The sequence below is a fragment of the Calliphora vicina genome, chromosome 2 (genome assembly GCF_958450345.1).
Source record: "Calliphora vicina chromosome 2, idCalVici1.1, whole genome shotgun sequence".
Lineage (NCBI taxonomy): Eukaryota > Metazoa > Arthropoda > Insecta > Diptera > Calliphoridae > Calliphora > Calliphora vicina.
This window is the reverse complement of record NC_088781.1, coordinates 127894354-127920759: the sequence shown is the minus strand read 5'-3', so window position 1 is coordinate 127920759 and position 26406 is coordinate 127894354. Positions and strand designations below refer to the sequence as shown.

At 32.1% G+C, this 26406-nt stretch overlaps 1 protein-coding gene across 1 annotated transcript in view; it reads left to right on the top strand.

Moving 5' to 3' along the window:
* The first annotated feature begins 16948 nt into the window (after positions 1-16948).
* nAChRalpha5 (nicotinic Acetylcholine Receptor alpha5) overlaps positions 16949-26406 on the top strand; it is a 126884-nt gene continuing 117426 nt past the window's right edge. Inside the window, exon 1 of the mRNA XM_065501426.1 lies at positions 16949-17083. Coding sequence (XP_065357498.1) covers positions 17066-17083 — 18 coding nt within the window. The 5' untranslated portion in view covers positions 16949-17065. The remainder of the gene's footprint in view (positions 17084-26406) is intronic.

The window sequence follows — 26406 nt, the reverse complement described above, 5'->3', positions numbered from 1 at the left end:
CTTCCCTTTTTTTAATTTTCATGAACGATTTACTAACAATCACCTCAAATCCCATTTATTCTTTCGCGGATGACAGTAATATCTGTCACTCATATTCATACGACCACAGACCTACTATTTCTGAGATTAAATTGTCAAGAATGAATATGGACGACTCCATAAATCGTGACCTTACAACAATCTCCAACGCACTCAAAACTCAGTGCTGCCTGTTGACACATAAACGTCTCGAGATTTCACCAGAATCAATTCTTCGTATGGGTAACACAACTGTTGGTGTTTCAGATAACCTTTTGATTCTAGGTACGAGAATACAGTGTGACGTCCGTTGGAATCGTCATATATTCGATGTTGCGAAGGAAACTTTTAGGTGCTTGGGTTTCTTGAGACGGTGTCGGACATATTTCTCCCCTTCCGATCTTCTTCGTATATACACAAGCTTCATTCGTCCAAAAATGGAATATAATTCCCACATATGGGCCGGAGCTGCAAGGTCAAGTCTAGAGCTGCTGGACCGGGTTCAAAGAAGGGCGGTTGATCTTATAGGTGATGAGAATGTTACCCGGTTTATCGATACTTTAGAACATCGTCGTAATGTGGGCAGCTTATCCTTATTTTACAGATATTATCACGGGTGTTGTTCAGTAGACATAAGTAATCTTATACCCAATACGCGCACTTTCATTCGGAACACACGACTATCACACAGATCGCACCCATTTGCTATTAATTTGAGTACCGATCGCACGACACATTATAGGGAAAACTCTTTTTTTGGTCGTACCATACGTATGTGGAATCTACTGCCTGCCACCGTATTTCCGGCGGAATATAATATTTATCAATTCAAGTCAAACGTCAACAAACACTACTCCCTCTTTCCTCCTTCTCACAACTTTATTTCCTAACATCAACACAATGCACTGCATATATAGGGGTATCCCCTGAGTGTTGGTTATACAAAAAAAAAAAAAAAAAAAAAAATAAACTCCCAACTAAGATTTAAAAACTTTTCATCCAAAATCCCAATTCACCTAGTCGAGGAAGAAAATCAAATTCTTGATTTTTAAATGAGCAAGAAAAATGCGTACATTTTGAAAACATTAAACTTATTATGACTTAAATATGCGGGATTTTTTTTAAAGTATTGGCCATTATTAGTTATGGTAATTTTTCATCATTGTGGCAACATACAAGGCAAAATAATTGCTCATCTTTTGAGGCCAAGAACGACTCAAGCCAATTTTGGATACTCTGTTTTAAAGTGAAGCATATCCCAGCGAGATCGTTCTGCATCGATCAAAACAAATAGTATTCGGTCGTGGCAAGATCTGAACTATAATGCGGCTGAAGCAAAACTTCCCAACCTCTCACATTCTGGGAGTTTTTCGGCCAATGCTCTCTTCAAACAAATCATTTGTATTCGGTACATGTGTTCTGTACCCTGCACAGTGGGGCATAATCAAAATTTTTTGGAAATAAATCTAGCATTTTTAAACGGCTGGTACGATCGGGATAAAATTTGACGTGACCGTAGCCAAGGAGTATTCGAGTTTAAGTTATTAAAATGGATCCCACAAATGCTTCAGGGGCGGCGTTATGGAGGCTTAAAGTAGGGTACCTTCGACATGTAAAATTTTTAAACACAAGCCACTTTTTTGTTTCCCATCCTAATTCAAAGATTTTTATATTTATTTCTATTTTATTGCTATTTATCTCTTCTAGTTTTCGAGTTATAGGCATTTTAAAATTTGGCCATACCTTGGCCCGCTATTTTAAAAATATAAGGCGTAATTTTGGACCGAATGGACTCGAGTTTATGTTTTTGATTAGACAACTAAATTGCCAATAATATACAAAAGATTTGAGGTCAATATCTTTTATATATCCAAAAATAAATGATTTTCAATTTAAATATTAAAAAAAATAGTAGATTTTTGCTGTTTTTTGGGCGAAAAGGTGACTTAAATCTTTTTTATTAAAAAAAAAACTTTCTTTAAAAACATATAACAATTTTATGTTTCTCTGTAAGATATCCTAGCGGAGAACATTCTGGTATAAAAAACATATCCCGCTTTTCAAATATATCGCCCCTACGTCTTTCGGAATTTGACTTATTTTTTATCAAAATTTCTAATTTGGGCCACATGTTCTAAAATCCCAAAGCTGCGATTAGAAAACCGAAAGCAGCTTTGGAAACCTTGGTGTGTTCCCTATTAATCGCCAAAGTATTTTCCCAACCCCGAAGGAAATGTGGATCCTATAGGCAAAATTGTAAAAATACCATTTTTGGGATTTTCGCTACAATTTTTAGGAATTGCGGGATTCCCTTTGATCTTTTGACAAGTTATTTTACAAATTATTAATTAGAATGACAAACTTTAAAAACGTTGAAAATTTCATTGAGTTTCGTTAATAAATAAAGATTTTATTACATATTACATATTTATTGAGTTTCTAAAACTAAAATTTATATAAAAATTTTAATAGGATTGCAAATATTAGGAACAATTTGGTCCACATTTTTTCCGATCTATATTTTTTGTTTAGATAAGTTAATTTTTGGTGTAACAAAAAAAATTTCAAGTCAATATCTCAATTAGATTAAAAAATATGTCACTTTAAAACTCCGTCCTTCAAAAATATTGCACTAGATTTATTTCCAAAAAATTTCGATTCTACCCCACTGTGCCCTGTGATGGTCTGATCAGATTAAAGCAACTCATAATAGATTGGGACCTTTTGGTCTCACCAACTACATATAATTACCTTAGCGTCATGGATATTTGGCCTTGGTGTCGATTCGGTTGGTTGGCCAGGCTTCACATACGATCTCTTACGCTTCGGGTTATCGTAATGAATCAATTTTTCATCGCAATAATGACTCGGTGCAGTGATGCGTTCAAGCTTCATTTCTGATATGCAAAATCGTCTTTTAAGGTAGCACGGCTTCAGATCTCAGATTTTAGGTGAAACCTTCTACTCGCAAACGTTTTGAAATTGCTGCTTGATTTTGCAAGATTGTGTTGAGTTTTACAACAATCTTCATAGAATAATTTTTTGTCTCTCGATGAGGCACATTTTGTGGATAAACGGGTACTTCAGCAAACAAAATTGTCGAATTTGGGATGATACCAATCGGCGTAAGATGTAGAGCGTCCAATGCATTCCGAAAAAATCACTATTTGGTGTGGATTTTTGGCTGGCGGTGTCATTTGTCCAAAATTTCTTTGAAAATATAGTTGGACAGGCTATCACCGTCATCGGCAAGTTCTATAGATCGATGACTACAAACTAGGGTTTTTATCCCGGGAATTCCCGGTACAAGTTTCACGGGAATTTTGCCAATTTTTCACCACCCGATTTCCGGGATTTTTAGTCGGGAATCCCGGGAATTAAAAACTGACGAAAATACATAGAAAACAAGTTGGAACTCTATTTTTTTCACCAAAAAACAGTGAAAAGTTTTTACAGTTTTTATACCCAATTTTTTGCCAATTTTTCACCACCCGATTTCCGGGATTTTTAGTCGGGAATCCCGGGAATTAAAAACTGACGAAAATACATAGAAAACAAGTTGGAACTTTATTTTTTTCACCAAAAAACAGTGAAAAGTTTTTACAGTTTTTATACCCTACACCACCATAGTGGGGAGGGTATTATGCGTTTGTGCAGATGTTTATAACGCCCAAAAATATTAGTCTAACACCCACCTGAAAGTATACCGATCGACTTAGACTCACTTTCTAAGTCGATTAAACGATGTCCGTCCGTCCGTCTGGTCGGCTGGCTGGCTGGCTATCCATGTAAACCTTGTGCGCAGAGTACAGATCGCAATTTTGAAGATATTTCGATGAAATTTGGTACATATTATTTCTTCGGCTCAAGGACCAAGTCTATTGAAACTGGCTGAAATCGGTACATTATTTCACCTAGCCCCCATATAAATGTCCTCCAGAAAATGGACTTTATCGGTCATAAATGTTTAATTTATATATGTATCTCCACAAATTCCGCTCCAAATAAGTTTTATATATACAAAATTCATGTCACCAAATTTTGTTACGATCGGTCCATAATTAGTCATAGCTCCCATATAGACCCGCTTCCGAAAATCATTTTAACGTGCATAAATCGCTTAAAAATTTTGGTAAACACACAAAATTCAACATAGTTAACTTTAATATAGACATAAATAACACAACCAAATTTCATGGTGATCGGTCCATAATTGGTCATAGCCCCCATATAAGGCCCACTTCCGAAAATCACTCAAAAATATAAATTATTGAAATTTTAAAAGAAAATTTTGTTTTACTCTTTTACTTAGTGTAGGGTATTATATGGTCGGGCTTGACCGACCATACTTTCTTACTTGTTTATTATTATTTATTTGTGGTTTTTCGAATGAAAATTTAAAAAGTAAATTCATAATTTATAGAATTTATTTCTTATTGAATCATTCTAATTTCTTAAATTTATTATTCAAATCCATAACAAAATAGCTTCAAAAATTTATTAAATGATTAACTTTTTCTTCAGTTAAAATCTAGTACAAAAATGCTTAAGACAATTTTTTCAATTATTTTTGCAAATGATTTGATTTAACAAAAATTTAATCATTAAAATTTTCAATAAATTCTGTTATTAATTAACTTTAAAATTAATTCAGCTTTGGAATGAATCTAAAAAATTAAATATTAGGAATGGATTTATGGAATGAAAGGCTGACATTCTTTAATTATGGATTAAGATTTTAGTGAATTAAGTTAAAATTTTATTAATTAATTCGAAGCTTTGATATTTAAAAATTATAACACTAAGTTTTTATATGAAATTTGGCTATAATATTCCTAATTTTGACTATCATTATATATTTCGGGAATAGCCGAAATTCTCACAATTCCCGGGAATTAAAAAAAGTCGGGAAATTAAAAACCCTACCGCCAACATCTTTTGGCCTGAATTGGATGTTATGGACACCAACGATATGTGGTTTCAACAGAACTGCGCCCTTACAACACAACTAATGCTACCTTAGACATTCAGCACGAGCGATTTGAGGGCATGGTCATTTTATGTGGTGGTGATGTGAACTGCCCACAGAGATCGTGCGATTTGACCCCGTTAAACTGTCTATGCGAATAAGACACAAACCACACCGGTTCTCAAAGCCAACATAACCCATGGCATCAATCAAATTCAGTCTGATTTATGCGCCGGAGTCATGGAAAATTGAATATTTCAGATAATTGTAAAATTGCTCAACTTTGGCCCACTAGTTCCCCCCAAAGCATTACCTAATATTACCTAAAAAATTATTTTAAATAGTCTGATTGTTATTTTATCTATTCCAAAAAAAATTATTTTTGATATCGCTCTCCTAGAATTTTCTAGAATTTTTCAAAAATTTCTCTATTTTTGGATATTTTTCTACCCATTCGGCGTTAGTGGGTTAAAAATGTACAAACTTGTTTCACATTTCTTACTGTTTTCTTTTATTTTATACATATTACTGAAGCCTTTACATTTTCTAGCATTTAAATAATATTTTTTAATGGTTAATCACTTGAAATAAACCCTTAATACAAAATGATTTTTCCTCTCTTTCTCTATTTACACTAAAGCAGCACTTTATAGTATGAGTAGTCTAAAGCATTAGAAGAAGTTGTAGATTTTTATTAATTTCGTTGACTTAACACTTGAGGCACCTGATTGTATACTCTTGTTTCATATAATTTATTTTTTTATGGATTTCTATTTTAATTCCTTTTATTTCCTAGCTGCTTAAGCATTTAATTTCTTAAAGCAAAAGTCTCTACAGTTTAAATTTGAGTAAAATTTTTGTTAAAAAGTAGAGGAAAGAAGGTATTTTCGTGTTGAAATTTAGGGGTTGTGTTAGAATTTTCTTTAAAGCAGCGAATTGATACTTAACTTACGTTTAATGATCTGTAATTAAGTATAAGTATAACAAAAGAATGTGGAAAAAAGCAGAAAATGGAAACATTTGGTTGCAAATATAATTTATAATCTTATTTTGAAAGCAGGCAAGAAAAAAACAAGAATTATCCCTAAAGTATGCTTTGTTATTTTTTATTGCCTCTTTTTTCTCTTGTTGTTAGTCAAACAAAGCCAATGAGTTTATATTTAGGCATGAAAGTATGTTACAGATTTAGTTTAGATTTTGAAAATAAAACGTATAAAAGATATAAATATTGTTAAATTTAAGCATTATAAGAAACAAGGAAATAACTAGGAGTGCTAAATACGGCAATAAATATAAAATCTAATTCTATAGCAAAAGATTTAACAAACAAATTTGTGGAACAATTTTTTTTTAGAAAAATAAAGTCTAACAGTAACATTTCATAAGCTACTTGTAGACATTAAGTTTTAAAAATAATAGTCAAATGAACTAAGTTATAAATAAACAATTTTATGCAAAAAAATATCTTAAATTACCCATTTGTCTGCTTCTTAAACCCTTTAAAATTAAAATTTATTATCTAATTTAAATACATAGCCGTATTTCCGTAATTTCACACTTGCTTCCAAACCATATCCGTACATGCGCTTTATACACTAAAACAATTTAAAACTTTAAACAAATAATTATGTTATTTTTTGTACAAAAACAGAAAAATAAATAAAAAAACACATTATGTGTCTGCATAATCACATTAAGCTCCCTTAAGTATGCTACAAATGTTTGTGCACAAACTATTCCTAGTTGTATAAAAATAAAGTTTTTTTTTCTCAAATGTTTGTTGCTGTTGCACCACTAAATTATAATAAACAACAACAGACTGCAAATTTGTACAACTACATCTAAGTACTATTTACAACATTTCACTTTGTTTTCTGCTGTTGTTTTTTTTTTGTAGTTTATTTTCTATTTACTTTGCAAATAAATAAGAGAAATTACCGCAGATTTGTTTGTGTATTTTTTATAAACACATACATAAATAGTTAGTAAAAATCCCTTTTGTTAAAACAAAACAAGAAAAATGCCTAACAACCTTAGACACTTTAAAGTGTATGACACACGTGGTACATACAACCATACAAAAATCCCCCTTTGAATAATACTGTGGGTTTTAAAGTTTTATAACGTTTTTTGAATGTGCTCACATAAGTCTTGTCATGAATGTCAGTTTCTGTTTACAATGAAGTTGGGATTTAATTACTAACAACCTTAAAGAGATATACACAACTTTAGCAAAACAGTGGATCTGAATTAAAACTTACAAATTAACCAATTAATTTCCGAACTGAACTAGAACTGAGATAGAACTGAACTAGAACTGAACTAGAACTGAACTAGAACTGAACTAGAACTGAACTAGAACTGAACTAGAACTGAACTAGAACTGAACTAGAACTGAACTAGAACTGAACTAGAACTGAACTAGAACTGAACTAGAACTGAACTAGAACTGAACTAGAACTGAACTAGAACTGAACTAGAACTGAACTAGAACTGAACTAGAACTGAACTAGAACTGAACTAGAACTGAACTAGAACTGAACTAGAACTGAACTAGAACTGAACTAGAACTGAACTAGAACTGAACTAGAACTGAACTAGAACTGAACTAGAACTGAACTAGAACTGAACTAGAACTGAACTAGAACTGAACTAGAACTGAACTAGAACTGAACTAGAACTGAACTAGAACTGAACTAGAACTGAACTAGAACTGAACTAGAACTGAACTAGAACTGAACTAGAACTGAACTAGAACTGAACTAGAACTGAACTAGAACTGAACTAGAACTGAACTAGAACTGAACTAGAACTGAACTAGAACTGAACTAGAACTGAACTAGAACTGAACTAGAACTGAACTAGAACTGAACTAGAACTGAACTAGAACTGAACTAGAACTGAACTAGAACTGAACTAGAACTGAACTAGAACTGAACTAGAACTGAACTAGAACTGAACTAGAACTGAACTAGAACTGAACTAGAACTGAACTAGAACTGAACTAGAACTGAACTAGAACTGAACTAGAACTGAACTAGAACTGAACTAGAACTGAACTAGAACTGAACTAGAACTGAACTAGAACTGAACTAGAACTGAACTAGAACTGAACTAGAACTGAACTAGAACTGAACTAGAACTGAACTAGAACTGAACTAGAACTGAACTAGAACTGAACTAGAACTGAACTAGAACTGAACTAGAACTGAACTAGAACTGAACTAGAACTGAACTAGAACTGAACTAGAACTGAACTAGAACTGAACTAGAACTGAACTAGAACTGAACTAGAACTGAACTAGAACTGAACTAGAACTGAACTAGAACTGAACTAGAACTGAACTAGAACTGAACTAGAACTGAACTAGAACTGAACTAGAACTGAACTAGAACTGAACTAGAACTGAACTAGAACTGAACTAGAACTGAACTAGAACTGAACTAGAACTGAACTAGAACTGAACTAGAACTGAACTAGAACTGAACTAGAACTGAACTAGAACTGAACTAGAACTGAACTAGAACTGAACTAGAACTGAACTAGAACTGAACTAGAACTGAACTAGAACTGAACTAGAACTGAACTAGAACTGAACTAGAACTGAACTAGAACTGAACTAGAACTGAACTAGAACTGAACTAGAACTGAACTAGAACTGAACTAGAACTGAACTAGAACTGAACTAGAACTGAACTAGAACCTGCTCTAGAACCAGAACTAGAACCTGAACTAGAACTGAACTAGAACTGAACTAGAACTGAACTAGAACTGAACTAGAACTGAACTAGAACTGAACTAGAACTGAACTAGAACTGAACTAGAACTGAACTAGAACTGAACTAGAACTGAACTAGAACTGAACTAGAACTGAACTAGAACTGAACTAGAACTGAACTAGAACTGAACTAGAACTGAACTAGAACTGAACTAGAACTGAACTAGAACTGAACTAGAACTGAACTAGAACTGAACTAGAACTGAACTAGAACTGAACTAGAACTGAACTAGAACTGAACTAGAACTGAACTAGAACTGAACTAGAACTGAACTAGAACTGAACTAGAACTGAACTAGAACTGAACTAGAACTGAACTAGAACTGAACTAGAACTGAACTAGAACTGAACTAGAACTGAACTAGAACTGAACTAGAACTGAACTAGAACTGAACTAGAACTGAACTAGAACTGAACTAGAACTGAACTAGAACTGAACTAGAACTGAACTAGAACTGAACTAGAACTGAACTAGAACTGAACTAGAACTGAACTAGAACTGAACTAGAACTGAACTAGAACTGAACTAGAACTGAACTAGAACTGAACTAGAACTGAACTAGAACTGAACTAGAACTGAACTAGAACTGAACTAGAACTGAACTAGAACTGAACTAGAACTGAACTAGAACTGAACTAGAACTGAACTAGAACTGAACTAGAACTGAACTAGAACTGAACTAGAACTGAACTAGAACTGAACTAGAACTGAACTAGAACTGAACTAGAACTGAACTAGAACTGAACTAGAACTGAACTAGAACTGAACTAGAACTGAACTAGAACTGAACTAGAACTGAACTAGAACTGAACTAGAACTGAACTAGAACTGAACTAGAACTGAACTAGAACTGAACTAGAACTGAACTAGAACTGAACTAGAACTGAACTAGAACTGAACTAGAACTGAACTAGAACTGAACTAGAACTGAACTAGAACTGAACTAGAACTGAACTAGAACTGAACTAGAACTGAACTAGAACTGAACTAGAACTGAACTAGAACTGAACTAGAACTGAACTAGAACTGAACTAGAACTGAACTAGAACTGAACTAGAACTGAACTAGAACTGAACTAGAACTGAACTAGAACTGAACTAGAACTGAACTAGAACTGAACTAGAACTGAACTAGAACTGAACTAGAACTGAACTAGAACTGAACTAGAACTGAACTAGAACTGAACTAGAACTGAACTAGAACTGAACTAGAACTGAACTAGAACTGAACTAGAACTGAACTAGAACTGAACTAGAACTGAACTAGAACTGAACTAGAACTGAACTAGAACTGAACTAGAACTGAACTAGAACTGAACTAGAACTGAACTAGAACTGAACTAGAACTGAACTAGAACTGAACTAGAACTGAACTAGAACTGAACTAGAACTGAACTAGAACTGAACTAGAACCTGCTCTAGAACCAGAACTAGAACCTGAACTAGAACATGAACCAAAATCTGAACCAGAACTAGACTGATTCTCTTTCAGTCTGTCCCACTGTTTAATGTAAAATTTGTGTCTATATATTCTTTATCTCATTCTGTCATTCCTGTGATTTTTCTCCAGCAAACGTATATATGTATTTAAGTCTTCTTCATTTGTTGCTGTTTATTTATTTTTTAGTATTTTTTTTCTTTTTCTGCTCTTCTTGAAGCTTGAGTAGTGGCATCCTAGATGATGAGTATGTTAGTGGTAAAAATGACAATAAGTGGTTAAAGTGTTTTTTTATCTTTATTATTTTATTTTCTTCCCTTCTTTAGCTTCTTTTGCCTCACACGCGCCCTCTGTTAAAGTGCATAAATGTTTCTATTGTCTTTTAGATTTTTTTGTTATTATTATTTTGTTTATTTAAATAAGTGCATGAGTTTTCCTGTGAAGATAAATTTCAAGTGTAAAATATGTTAATTGGGGTTAAGACAGTGTTTTAGGTTTTCGAATTAGCGAGAGTAGTATTGAAAGGGGGTAAACAAACTTAATGGTGTGAAGTACATGTTGAGGTGTTTTGTTAAAAGATAAATAAAGAGTTTTTAAACTAAATAATTTTGTTTAATTTTTATTAGCAGCAACAAGTAAATAAGAAACTATAAAAAAAATCTAACTATATATCACTTTCAACAGAAATATTTTAACGCTTGAGTCAATTACTACAAATTTGTGTTATTTAAAGGAAGTTGAGGAAATCTACTGTTTTATTGCTATTTTTAGCAAAGTATTTTTTGTTCGTTTGTTGTGATGTTTTCTTAATAATTATATTATAGCATTATTTGTGCAGATTCTTGTTTGGCTTTTCTATAATTTTATTGTTTTAACTTTATGTGTAACGCTTTGTTGCACAATATAAAAGTTTCTATTTGTTTTTGTGTTAAATTTCATGGCTAAAAGTTTTCTGGTTGTGTGTTTTTTTTTTTCTTTAAAGGGGGTCGACAATTTAACACTTTAATGTTTTAAAATGTTTTAAAACATTGGCATTAATAATACACGGACTGCAAGCACAGAATATTGACTATTTTATAGCTAAGTAAATTATGAAAATGTTGTTAGAAAGCTCCAGGGATCTATTTTAGTATTTTATTATTTTCCACAATTGAAGCTAAAATTTCAGTAAGAAAAGATTCACGGTTGAAGCTAAAATTTCAGTAAGATGAGATCCACGATTGAAGCTAAAATTTAGCTATTAAACGATCCACGATTGAAGCTGAAATTTAAGTAATAAAAGATCCACGGTTGAAGGTAAAATTTCAGTAAGAAAAGATCCATGATAGAAGCTGAAATTTAGGTATTAAACCATCCACGATTGAAGCTGAAATTTCAGAAAGAAAAGATCTATGATTGAAGCTAAAATTTAGGTATTAAAAGAACCACGATTGAAGCTAAAATTTCAGTAAGAAAAGATCCACGACTGAAGCTGAAATTTAAGTATTATATGACCCACGATTGAGGCTAAAATTTAAGTATTAAAAGATCCACGATTGAAGCTAAAATTTCAGTAAGAAAAGATCCACGATTGAAGCTGAAATTTAAGTATTAAACGATCCACGATTGAAGCTAAAATTTCAGTATGAAAAGATCCACGATTGAAGCTAAAATTTCAGTAAGAAAAGATCCACGTTTGAAGCTAAAATTTCAGTAAGAAAAGATCCACGATTGAAGCTAAAATTTCAGTAAGAAAAGATCCAAGATTGAAGCTAAAATTTCAGTAAGAAAAGATCCACGATTGAAGCTGAAATTTCAGTAGGAAAAGATCCACAATTGTAGCTAAAATTTCAGCAAGAAAACATCCAAAATTGAAGCTAAAATTTCAGTAAGAAAAGATCCACGATTGAAGCTAAAATTTCAGTGCGCAAGGATCCACGATTGAAGCTAAAATTTCAGTAAGAAAAGATCCACGATTGAAGCTAAAATTTCAGTAAGAAAAGATCCACGATTGAAGCTAAAATTTCAGTATGAAAAGATCCACGATTGAAGCTAAAATTAAAGTATTAAAAGATCCAGGATCGAAGTTAAATTGAGAGTCCTTTTTATAGTTATATTGCAGGCTGTATTTCAGCTTATAGTTCAGTTGTAATTCAGTTCTAGCTTATCATCCCTGCGCTTCTCTGCTTTGCCCTAAATCAACTACTCTGCCCATTATCATTCTTCCACCCATTATCTAAATCTATTATTAATGGCTTCTGCTGTTTAGTTTAAATGTATCTTACACTTTTGATATACGTTTTATGTACAGACATGTTTTTGCTAAATTTATATTGTTGTTATTTCTGTGTTGCAATTTGTTAGTTACTGCCTCACTGGCAGCAGTAAAATGGAGCAGTGCGTACTAATAAATGCTCTGGAAGCAGCACTTGCATCAGCAGCCAGCAAATAGAAGAGTTTGAGTGGCTGAGTGTTCAATGTGTTTAACATTTAATATTTATTGTTAAACATTATCATGTCCATTTGCCATATATTTATGTGTAATGCGAACATTTATGTGTTTGTTTGTGCTTAAAAGCATGTGTTTGTTTGTATTTAATGATTACATGTTGTAAATTGTTGATTAAATTATATTGATTTATAAAAACATAACGAGAAAATGAAAATTTCTCTTCATTATTGTTTTGTTGTTGGTCGAGCTGTTCTGAAATGTTTGAAATTGCACAATGCTGAATTGTAAATAAAAGCTGTAAAACTGAAAAGAGCTGGCTATACAAATATTAATAACAATAATAATAATATTTCAATTGTAATCATTTCATAATGAATAATTTATAAACTTTAGCCCCAACAAGTATGCTATAAATTTAAAATATGTTGTATGTAGATTTAAAACAAAAAAATAGAGCAAAATTAACAACAAATTTACGAGTATGGGAAATATTTTGAGGAAATTGCAGAGGAAAGCGATATAAGTTATTTAAAAATACATACCAGCAAAAGCTTTTAAATTGTACAAGCTAAAGGGAAATAGAGAATTAATTGCAAATTGCTGTTGTATGAAACTACTTAGTATATTAAATTACATTACAAATAATTGACAATTTAAATAAATATACAGTAGACAACGTTAAATATATATTTGCCAAAGTACGTCATTTAAAAGCCTTGTCAGTTACAAATAGTTATTATTTATTACTTAGCAACAAAAAACTACATCTATTGAAAAACACATACATACATTAATATGTAATTAGAAAATGTTTGCTTTTATTTTCAAACAAAAATCAGCATAAATTTTTCTCTTAAATTTAGTTCTTTAACCCTATTTATTTTGCATCTAAACAGATTATTGAAGCGAGACTTCCCTTAGTGTTCAATCAAATTGACTCAAGAAAAACAATAAAATCATATAGATATCAAAGTTTTTTCTACCATTGGGGATAACATCAATTGACAACTCTGATTATATTTTCATAACCCATATTAGACTGTCAAATAATATAAAATGAAACTTTTAAATCATAATTCATATAAAGATGACAATGTGACACAATGTGTGTGTCTATGGGTAAGTGATAGCATAGACAACGACAAGTATTTTTCAATAATAAAAACAATACCACTTTTATGCTAATAGACATTTGAAACAATAAAGAAGTCAAGTTAAATACAGGTGCTACTGCTGTATTTGAACTGGAACAAACATCTATTTTATTTAGAACTAAATATTGGAAAATGGCAGAGACATATTTTTGACATAAGAAAATAAAATAAATGGCTGTTAAAGAAAAGATGGAAGATTTGAATTTTATTATATTTTTAAGTTATAATAAATAATTGAATTTTCAGTCTCATTGAATAGGGTACAACTAGACTATGAACAATACAATTAACTGGACTATAAATTAGACTATGGACTTGGCTGCGACTAGACTATAAACTGGACTATGAACTAGACTATGAAGTAGATTATGAACTAGACTACGACCTGGACCATGAAATAGACTATGAGCTGGACTCTGAACTAGACAATGAACTGGAATATGAACTAGACTATGAACGAGACTATGAACTAAACTACGAACTAGACTACGAACTGGACTATGAAATAAACTACGAACTGCACTGTGAACTAGACTATGAACAGGACTATCAACTGGACAGGACTATGAATTGGATTATGAACTGGACTATGAACAGGACTATGAAGTGGACTCTGAACTAGACTATGAACTGGACTATGAACTGGACTATGAACTGGACTATGAACTGGACTATGAACTGGACTATGAACTGGACTATGAACTAGACTATGACGGGACTATGAACTTGACTATGCACAAGACTACGAACTGGACTATGAACTAGAATATGAAATAGACTATGAACTAGACTATGAACTAGACTATTAACTAGACTATGAAATAGATGACGAGCTGGAATTAGACTCAACTATGAACTAGACTATGAACTAGACTATCAACTAGATTATGAACCATGCTGTGACTGAACTTTGAACTAGTCTATTAATTAGACTATGAACTGGACTATGAACTGGACTATGAACTAGACTATGCACAAAACTATGAACTGGACTATGAACTGGACAATGAACTAGACTATGAAATAGTCTTTAAGCTGGACTATGAACTAGACTACGAACTAGACTACGAACTAGACTACGAACTAGACTACGAACTAGACTACGAACTAGACTACGAACTAGACTACGAACTGGACTATGAAATAAACTACGACTGCACTGTGAATTGGACTATGAACAGGACTATCAACTGGACAGGACTATGAATTGGATTATGAACTGAACTATGAACTATACTATGAACAGGACTATGAACTGGACTCTGAACTGGACTATGAACTGGACTATGAACTGGACTATAAACTGGACTATGAACTGGATTATGAACTAGACTATGACGGGACTATGAACTAGACTATGCACAAGACTATGAACTGTACTATGAACTGGACAATAAACTAGAGTATGAAATAGTCTTTAAACTGGACTATGAAATAGACTCCGAGCTAGACTATGAACTGGACTATGAACTGGACAATGAACTGGACTATTAACTGGACTATGAACTGAACTATGAACTGGATTATGAACTAGACTATGAACTAGACTATGCACAAAACTATGAACTAGACTATGAACTGGACTATGATCTAGACTATGAAATAGTATTTAAACTGGACTATGAAATAGTATTTAAACTATGAGATAGACTCCGAGCTAGTCTATGAACTGGACTATAAACTAAAATATGAACTGGACTATAAACTGGACTATGAATTGGACTATGAACTGGTCTATGAACTTCACTATGAACTGGATTATGAATTAGACTATGACGGGACTATGAACTAGACTATGCACAAGACTATGAACTGGACTATGAACTGGATTATGAACTGGACTATGAAATAGTCTTTAAACTGGACTATGAAATATATTCCGAGTTACACTATGAACTGGACTATGAACTGGACAATGAACTGGACTATGACTGGACTATGGATTAGACTAAGCATAAGACTGTGAACTAGACAACGAACTAGACTATGAGCTAGCCTATGAACAACACTATGAAGATGGCCATGAACTATAATTAGATCTAGACTATGTACTAGACTATAAATTAGACTAAGAGATAGACTACGAACCGGAAATTGAGCTAGTCTAGGAACTAGACTATGAACTACGTTACGAATTAAACTTTGAACTCGACAATGTACTCAACTATCAACTAGACAATGAACTATGTCTTAATTATGACTATACCATGACAACAAACTGGACTATGAAATTAGAGTCTGATCTAAACTGTGAACTAGAGTATGAACTAGACTACGAACAAGAATACCACGCCTAGTGAAACTAAATATTTTCTCTCCAAATTAATTCTTAGGTCTAATTACGAGAGAAAAAAAGAACACTATGTTTGTCGTCGTTCTAATCTAAATTGTCTTTTTTAATGACAGTTTTCAGTAGGATTGTCTTATATACGTTATTTATTCATAATTATGTATATGAAAATATTCAAATTCCTGAAATTTATTAAAAAAAGTGAAACATTTTTTATTTCAATTGTTTATAATATTTTTTTAGATTATTTGAAAATCAATTCCTTTATTCAATACTAACCATTAATCACGAATTTCTTAGCTTGCAGACAGCGTTTAAATTTTTAAAATCCCTTGATAAATCCCAAAGTTATTAGGAATTTCCCAAACATACTTAAAATTAATATTAATCATACGCACTGATGGTAAACTAATTTAAATACTGCATAACTTCTAAGCTACCAGTTCCATAGAAAAATGTTATTTGCAAAAGTTATACAGCTGGACCAAGGTTTTTAGAAACTAAAACGTAAAATCACATTGTTGACATGCAGTGTGAGCTATAGCTCCTCTAAATAGACTAGAATTAGTTTTTTACTTTGAAACATTTTACAATGCTTAAAAATGCTGCTTATTGGACATTGGAACTAGAATACCACGACTATTGAAACTAAATATTTTCTTTCAAAATTATAATTCTTAGGTCTAATTACGAAAGAGAAAAAGGAATACAATGTTAGTCGTCGTTTTAAACTAAATTGTCTTTTTTATGCCAATTTTCAATAGGATTATCTTATATACGTTATTTATTCATAATTAGTGTATTTTATATATTTCCATTCAAAATATTAATTTTTCCTTTTCATCTTTCTATCTTTCTTTGCAGTTTGCTTAGCAGGTTATAATGAAAAGAGACTGTTACATGATCTATTAGATACATACAATACACTAGAACGTCCGGTTTTAAATGAATCGGATCCATTACAATTAAGTTTTGGTTTAACTTTAATGCAAATAATTGATGTGGTAAGTACCAAAATCTATCTAGCCATAAATACGTCAAATATTTCAAAAAGTAGCACAATAAAATCATGGACAAATTGAAAAAATATCCAACCAATAATCCCTTGAAAAATACCATGTGTGTGCTGTAGATACTTGCGTAAGATTTCACAAGCTGATACAAAATTAAATGTGATTTGTCGTACAAATGTTGAATTATTATTAAAAAGTAAAACGGCAACATACATAAAATTACAAAAAAAATAATAAAAAACATGAAAATAATCCCATTTAAATACATAGTAAACATAAATAAAAGCATTTTACTTTTTTTTCGTTTTCATTTAATTTTATTACAAGTTGAAATATTAAATAAAATTTGTACGCTCACTTGCTGGATATTTGAGAGCATTTACATATACTGTGTTTGGTTAACAATAAACAGCTTAAAAGTATGCAATGAAAATGAAATGGAATTTCATTATACATTCAAAAAGCTTTAAAATATGCTACAACGAGATGAATTAAAAAATATGCCCATAAGTATGCTTTAATATTTTTTTAAATATGTTAAGTGGATGGATAGTTGGATGGCTGATATGTGGCTATAATAAACATGATTTAAGTGCTGAATTTTATTAAAGAGATTAATGAATTTGTATGACAAAGGGAATGAGTATTTGTGAATATCAATTGTCAGCTTAAAATGGATTAAGCGAATATATTATTGGAGGCATAAATATTTAAATTTAGCTAAATTTATTACAATTTTGAGTTAGAAATTTAATTGCTTAACATTTGTTTTAAATTTTTAATCGTTTCATAAAAATTAAAAAAGTAAAAGTGTTTTTTTTTTGTGTTGCTGTCACAAATAAAATTATATTTAAACACGTTTCAGCCTCATAATGAAAAGCTTTCACTTTCTAGTCCCATTTTTCTTGAATGAAACGAAGAATACCGAAAGAAACTAGGAAAAAAACAGAGGAAAATTTCTAAGGAATAGTAACAGAAACTCAAACCTTTCAAGTCAGTCTCTTTATGTTGAAGGCAAAAACAACAACAACAACAGAGAAATAAAACATTTTATGCATGAAAAACAGTATTATAGTGTCAACATGCTCCATATCCATATATCAACATATAAATACTTTTCATTTTTTTGTTTTGCATACCCGCACACAGAAGGAGTGACATAAATATATGAAAAACTTGTTAACATCCAGGTCCTGTATTCTTTATATTCTGCTTTAGTATTTTTTTTTTTTTTTGCAGAAATTTGTATGCATATACACAATTTTTTAATGTTTTTCAACTTCATCTATATAAAAAAGGATGAGGGAGGAATGATAGTCCTTTTTATTTATACAGCATACAAGTTTAACATGTTTTATGCGATTTTATACAATTTTATTTTGTAGTGTTTTATATTTTTGAGTTTAAGCTAGTGTCTGCATGTGTTGTTGCAGAATTCCATAACAACCTCAATTCATAATAAATTGCATAACCTAAAAAAAGGAAGCTAAAGAAACGTAAAGAAACATTTATACAGGTTTTGGGAATTAAGCAATGAGATCGGTCAAAGCAGAGCAGCTGGCAGAGGTAGAAAAATTAACCATTGCTGAATTTGAAGAAGTTCAGTTGTAGTTAAAATTCACTTGATTAAGCTTGAAGTTATAAAGAATTCCTTCTAAGTGCATGTGTTATTTATGAAGATATTCGAATTCTTTAAAATAATGAACATTTTTTTATTTCAATTGTTCATGACATTTTACAGTTTTTTCACGATTACTTCAAAATCATTTTCTTTATTAACTACTAAACATTGATCACGGATTTCTTAGCTTGCTGACAGCGTTTACATTTTTAAAATCCCTTGATAAATCCCAGAGTTATTATGAATTTCCTAAACATACTTCAAATTAATATTAATCATACGCACTGATGGTAAACTAATTTAAATACTGCATAACTTCTAAGCTACCAGTTTCATAGAAAAATGTTATGTGTGAAAGTTATACAGCTAGACCAAGGTTTTTTGAAACTGCAACATAAAACCATATTGTTGACATACAGTGTTAGCTATAGTTACTTTAAGTAGACTACAATTAGTTTGACAATATTTCAAAGTTTTAACTTTGACAATTGAATTGGACAACTGAAATACAAAACAATTGTTTTATGTTTTCTCATGCAAAAGTTGACAAATATAATATTATTCACAAAAAAACATTATTCCAATTAGGTAACTGGGCACAACAAATGAAATGAAAAAATATTTCTAGTTCAGATTCTAATTCTTTTCAAGTTCAGTTCTGGTCCAGTTCTAGGACTTGAAATGAATACACAAGATTGACTTAAAAGAATGAAAAAGATTGAATCTAAATTTTAAAGAGTTTCTTAATTGGAGTAGAAAACGTCTAACGATTTATGCTTAAATTGGATTAGAAAAAGATAAAGAATCAAGCCGAAATTTAAGTTTAAAAGATCTATGCTTGATGAAACTATTGAAGTAGAATATTACTAACTAGTGAAATTTAAATTGGATTAGGAACAGATCTACGGCTGATGCCAAAAAATGTGTATTAAAGTGTAGAGCCAAAACGTAGGATCAGATCGATGACTTCTGATAAAATTTAAGAAAAAATTATTCACGATTAAAGCTCAAATTGCTGTAAAAATGCATTAAAGATTGAAGACCGAAATGGAGTAGACAAAAATTCACGAAACATTTAATCGAAACAAATAGTATGGTCTGGTCAGATTTCACCAGATCATAGTAGACATTTTTGCTCCCACAAAATACAGAGAATTTCCTTAGAGCCATGCATATTTGGCTTTGGTGTCTATTAGGGTGGTTGGTATACCGGGCTTCACGTTCGATCTCTTAATGATCGGGTTATCGTAATGTATCCATTTTTCATCACAAGTAAGGATTCGATGCAAAAATTATTTTCTTTTATATCGCTCAAGCATCATTTCGAACATGCAAAGTCGTCTTTCAATATCTCTCAGTTCAATTCGTATGCTAACCAATTTCCCTGATTTCTAATGAATCCTGCAGCTAGCAAACGTTTTGAAATTGAAGCTTGAGTAGCTCACAAAGATTTCGCAAGCTCTTGTTGAGTTCTATAACAATCCTCATGTAGTAAAGACTCAAATTCTTTGTTTTCAAACTTTTTTGGTTGGCCTGGACGATCTTTGTCTTCCATGCCACAATCACCGCTTCTAAACCGTACAAACCATCTTTCACTCATCATAAGCTTTGTTTAGAGTAGATTCGAGTATTTAAAGATCCACGATAGAAGCTAACTTTAAGCTTAGATTAGAATATTTAAAGATCCATGATTGAAGCTAAGAATAGAGTATTAAAGGATCCACGATTGAAGCTAACTTGAAGCTTAGACTAGAATATTTAAAGATCCATGATTGAAGCTAAGAATAGAGTATTAAAGGAGCCACGATTGAGCTAACTTGAAGCTTAGATTAAAGTATTTAAAAATCCACGATTGAAGCTAACTTTAAGCTTAGATTAGAATATTTAAAGATCCATGATTGAAGCTAAGAATAGAATATTAAAGATCCACGATTGAAGCTAACTTGAAGCTTAGATTAGAGTATTTAAAAATCCATGATTGAAGCTGAGATTAGAGTATTAAAAGATCCACTTTTGAAGCTAGGATTAAAGTTTTTAAAGATCCACGATTGAAGCTAAATTGAAACCAAGAGGGTATTAAAAGATCCATGATTGAAACTAAGATTAGAGTATTAAAAGATCCACGATTGAAGCTAAGATTGGAGTACTAAAAGATCCACGATTGAAGCTAAATTGAAGCCAAGAGGGTATTAAAAGATCCACGATTGAAGCTAAATTGAAGCCAAGAGGGTATTAAAAGATCCACGATTGAAGCTAAATTGAAGACAAGAGGGTATTAAAAGAACCACGATTGAAGCTTAATTGAAGCCAAGAGGGTATTAAAAGATCCACGATTGAAGCTTAGATTAGAGTACTAAAAGATCCACGATTGAAGCTAAGATTAGAGTATTAAAAGATCCACGATTGAAGCTAAGATTAGAGTATTGAAACATCCACGATTTAACCTAAGATTGGAGTATTAAAATATCCACAATTTCAGTCCTCTTCTCAGTTCCTTTTCTAGTTTACGTTCTAGTTCAGTTTCTCGTTTAGGCTTTAGTTCCGTTCGATTTTTAACTATTTAATTTTACTGATCCCAGTCCTTTTCTTGAAAATGAAATGTAAAAAAAACTCTTGCACATTCGCATTTTTTATTATTTCATTCTGAAACACTTTCATTTCACTATTTTATTGTTCCTTGTGTGTAGTTGAATGAATTTGAGTTAGTGTGACCAGTCTTTGTATTGCTCTCCTTGTTTATTTTTTTGCTCTATATGGGTTAAATCAACAAACAATTCTATGGGATGCAATAAATGTTTAAATTACAAATGTGTGTATGTGGCTGTTTGTTTATGTGTATGAGTGTATTCATCTGATGGTTGCATTTAGATCAAAACATACAGACTATTTCACATTCCATACACACTCAAGCAAACAAACAAACAAATCTACAAAAGTCACTTAAACAAACACTGGCACATATGGATGTGTGCAAAATGGTGTTGTTAAAAGCCTAAAAGTATACTGTATGTTTCTTGTCTTGTTGTTGTTGTTGTTTTATTTCTGTTTTCATATTATGCGTCGTTGCCTGGTGTGTTTGTATACACATATTTTGAGTCCTGTGTATTGTGTCTGTTTGTTCACTTTGTATGGCCACATTTAAGCCTTAATGAAAAAATGTCATTTCATACGAAATGAAAATTTTTATAAGGATTTAAATTGAATTCACCCCAAAAACAACATGAAGAGAAGCTTTTTTAAGAGAGTTTTAATCAAGGATTAAATTTCAGTCATACAAAACACTACAAAGAAAAAAGTAAAAAAAACCAGGAATCAGAAAATTATGTTAAACAAAATCGCACAGCACAATCAGATAAATTTCTGGAAAATTATATATTTACATGTAACTCATATGTATATTAAAGAGGAAGCTATTGTGGAAAGGTAGTTGTTTTATAATCGGTTAGCTGTAAATTCTGTGTTATGTAGGTCCTACAAGCACTACAATTTACTAATAAAGAACAAAATTGTTATTAAGACTTCAATTGCAAACTTTATATATAGTGTTTTGCTTGCAATCCACCATATGAAAAAAGAACATTAATTATCCTTGTTAGTAGAAATCAAATTCTCATTTCTTTTCCAAAATGACCAAAACAATGTTTACACAAATTTCTTTGCTAAAACAGTAAAACACTTACAAATCATTTAAAATATGCGTAACGAAGACTATCAATCTATTATTTATACATTGTCACATTCTATCCAAGCAAATTCCAATAAAAACTTCTTTATAATATTTAACTTTTAAAACGATTGATTAACCCAAATTCATTTTTAAGTAGAAAAGTACACACAAAAAAAAAACACTCAACATTTTATTCCCGTATCGCATCAGCTTCGTATGTCTCGCCATTTTTACACATCATTGATTAAAGTTAAAATCAAAATGTAAAATTGAAATTAATTGACTTGAATGACACTTCCTTAAACAGACAACATTTATGGGTTTTAAGACGCAACACGAACTGGGGAAGGGGATATAAATGGATGGCAAGTGAGCGGATAAACGAACGATAAGAAGTTTTAAGTAAAGAGACACATTTCAAAGCGATAATAATGATGGCAGGGTGATGGGGGCATTAACGAAGACGAAAATATGGCGGTGTTGATGTTTATAGGAAGCACATGACGATGGTGATGACGCCAATGATGCTTGATGTCAAAATTTAAGTTGAAATCTAACAAGAAAGTTTTGCTAAAAGCATTTAGCTATGATGCTTAAGTGAAAATTACTTTTATTAAATAAAACTATCAGACTATAAATAGAATATAAACTAGATTATTAACTAGACTATGAATCAGACTATGAACTGAACTATGAACTGTACAATAAAATACTTTTTGAACTATGACTAGACTATGACTAGACTATGACTAGACTATGACTAGACTATGACTAGACTATGACTAGACTATGACTAGACTATGACTAGACTATGACTAGACTATGACTAGACTATGACTAGACTATGACTAGACTATGACTAGACTATGACTAGACTATGACTAGACTATGACTAGACTATGACTAGACTATGACTAGACTATGACTAGACTATGACTAGACTATGACTAGACTATGACTAGACTATGACTAGACTATGACTAGACTATGACTAGACTATGACTAGACTATGACTAGACTATGACTAGACTATGACTAGACTATGACTAGACTATGACTAGACTATGACTAGACTATGACTAGACTATGACTAGACTATGACTAGACTATGACTAGACTATGACTAGACTATGACTAGACTATGACTAGACTATGACTAGACTATGACTAGACTATGACTAGACTATGACTAGACTATGACTAGACTATGACTAGACTATGACTAGACTATGACTAGACTATGACTAGACTATGACTAGACTATGACTAGACTATGACTAGACTATGACTAGACTATGACTAGACTATGACTAGACTATGACTAGACTATGACTAGACTATGACTAGACTATGACTAGACTATGACTAGACTATGACTAGACTATGACTAGACTATGACTAGACTATGACTAGACTATGACTAGACTATGACTAGACTATGACTAGACTATGACTAGACTATGACTAGACTATGACTAGACTATGACTAGACTATGACTAGACTATGACTAGACTATGACTAGACTATGACTAGACTATGACTAGACTATGACTAGACTATGACTAGACTATGACTAGACTATGACTAGACTATGACTAGACTATGACTAGACTATGACTAGACTATGACTAGACTATGACTAGACTATGACTAGACTATGACTAGACTATGACTAGACTATGACTAGACTATGACTAGACTATGACTAGACTATGACTAGACTATGACTAGACTATGACTAGACTATGACTAGACTATGACTAGACTATGACTAGACTATGACTAGACTATGACTAGACTATGACTAGACTATGACTAGACTATGACTAGACTATGACTAGACTATGACTAGACTATGACTAGACTATGACTAGACTATGACTAGACTATGACTAGACTATGACTAGACTATGACTAGACTATGACTAGACTATGACTAGACTATGACTAGACTAGACTATGACTAGACTATGACTAGACTATGACTAGACTATGACTAGACTATGACTAGACTATGACTAGACTATGACTAGACTATGACTAGACTATGACTAGACTATGACTAGACTATGACTAGACTATGACTAGACTATGACTAGACTATGACTAGACTATGACTAGACTATGACTAGACTATGACTAGACTATGACTAGACTATGACTAGACTATGACTAGACTATGACTAGACTATGACTAGACTATGACTAGACTATGACTAGACTATGACTAGACTATGACTAGACTATGACTAGACTATGACTAGACTATGACTAGACTATGACTAGACTATGACTAGACTATGACTAGACTATGACTAGACTATGACTAGACTATGACTAGACTATGACTAGACTATGACTAGACTATGACTAGACTATGACTAGACTATGACTAGACTATGACTAGACTATGACTAGACTATGACTAGACTATGACTAGACTATGACTAGACTATGACTAGACTATGACTAGACTATGACTAGACTATGACTAGACTATGACTATGACTAGACTATGACTAGACTATGACTAGACTATGACTAGACTATGACTAGACTATGACTAGACTATGACTAGACTATGACTAGACTATGACTAGACTATGACTAGACTATGACTAGACTATGACTAGACTATGACTAGACTATGACTAGACTATGACTAGACTATGACTAGACTATGACTAGACTATGACTAGACTATGACTAGACTATGACTAGACTATGACTAGACTATGACTAGACTATGACTAGACTATGACTAGACTATGACTAGACTATGACTAGACTATGACTAGACTATGACTAGACTATGACTAGACTATGACTAGACTATGACTAGACTAAGACTAGACTAAGACTAGACTATGACTAGACTATGACTAGACTATGACTAGACTATGACTAGACTATGACTAGACTATGACTAGACTATGACTAGACTATGACTAGACTATGACTAGACTATGACTAGACTATGACTAGACTATGACTAGACTATGACTAGACTATGACTAGACTATGACTAGACTATGACTAGACTATGACTAGACTATGACTAGACTATGACTAGACTATGACTAGACTATGACTAGACTATGACTAGACTATGACTAGACTATGACTAGACTATGACTAGACTATGACTAGACTATGACTAGACTATGACTAGACTATGACTAGACTATGACTAGACTATGACTAGACTATGACTAGACTATGACTAGACTATGACTAGACTATGACTAGACTATGACTAGACTATGACTAGACTATGACTAGACTATGACTAGACTATGACTAGACTATGACTAGACTATGACTAGACTATGACTAGACTATGACTAGACTATGACTAGACTATGACTAGACTATGACTAGACTATGACTAGACTATGACTAGACTATGACTAGACTATGACTAGACTATGACTAGACTATGACTAGACTATGACTAGACTATGACTAGACTATGACTAGACTATGACTAGACTATGACTAGACTATGACTAGACTATGACTAGACTATGACTAGACTATGACTAGACTATGACTAGACTATGACTAGACTATGACTAGACTATGACTAGACTATGACTAGACTATGACTAGACTATGACTAGACTATGACTAGACTATGACTAGACTATGACTAGACTATGACTAGACTATGACTAGACTATGACTAGACTATGACTAGACTATGACTAGACTATGACTAGACTATGACTAGACTATGACTAGACTATGACTAGACTATGACTAGACTATGACTAGACTATGACTAGACTATGACTAGACTATGACTAGACTATGACTAGACTATGACTAGACTATGACTAGACTATGACTAGACTATGACTAGACTATGACTAGACTATGACTAGACTATGACTAGACTATGACTAGACTATGACTAGACTATGACTAGACTATGACTAGACTATGACTAGACTATGACTAGACTATGACTAGACTATGACTAGACTATGACTAGACTATGACTAGACTATGACTAGACTATG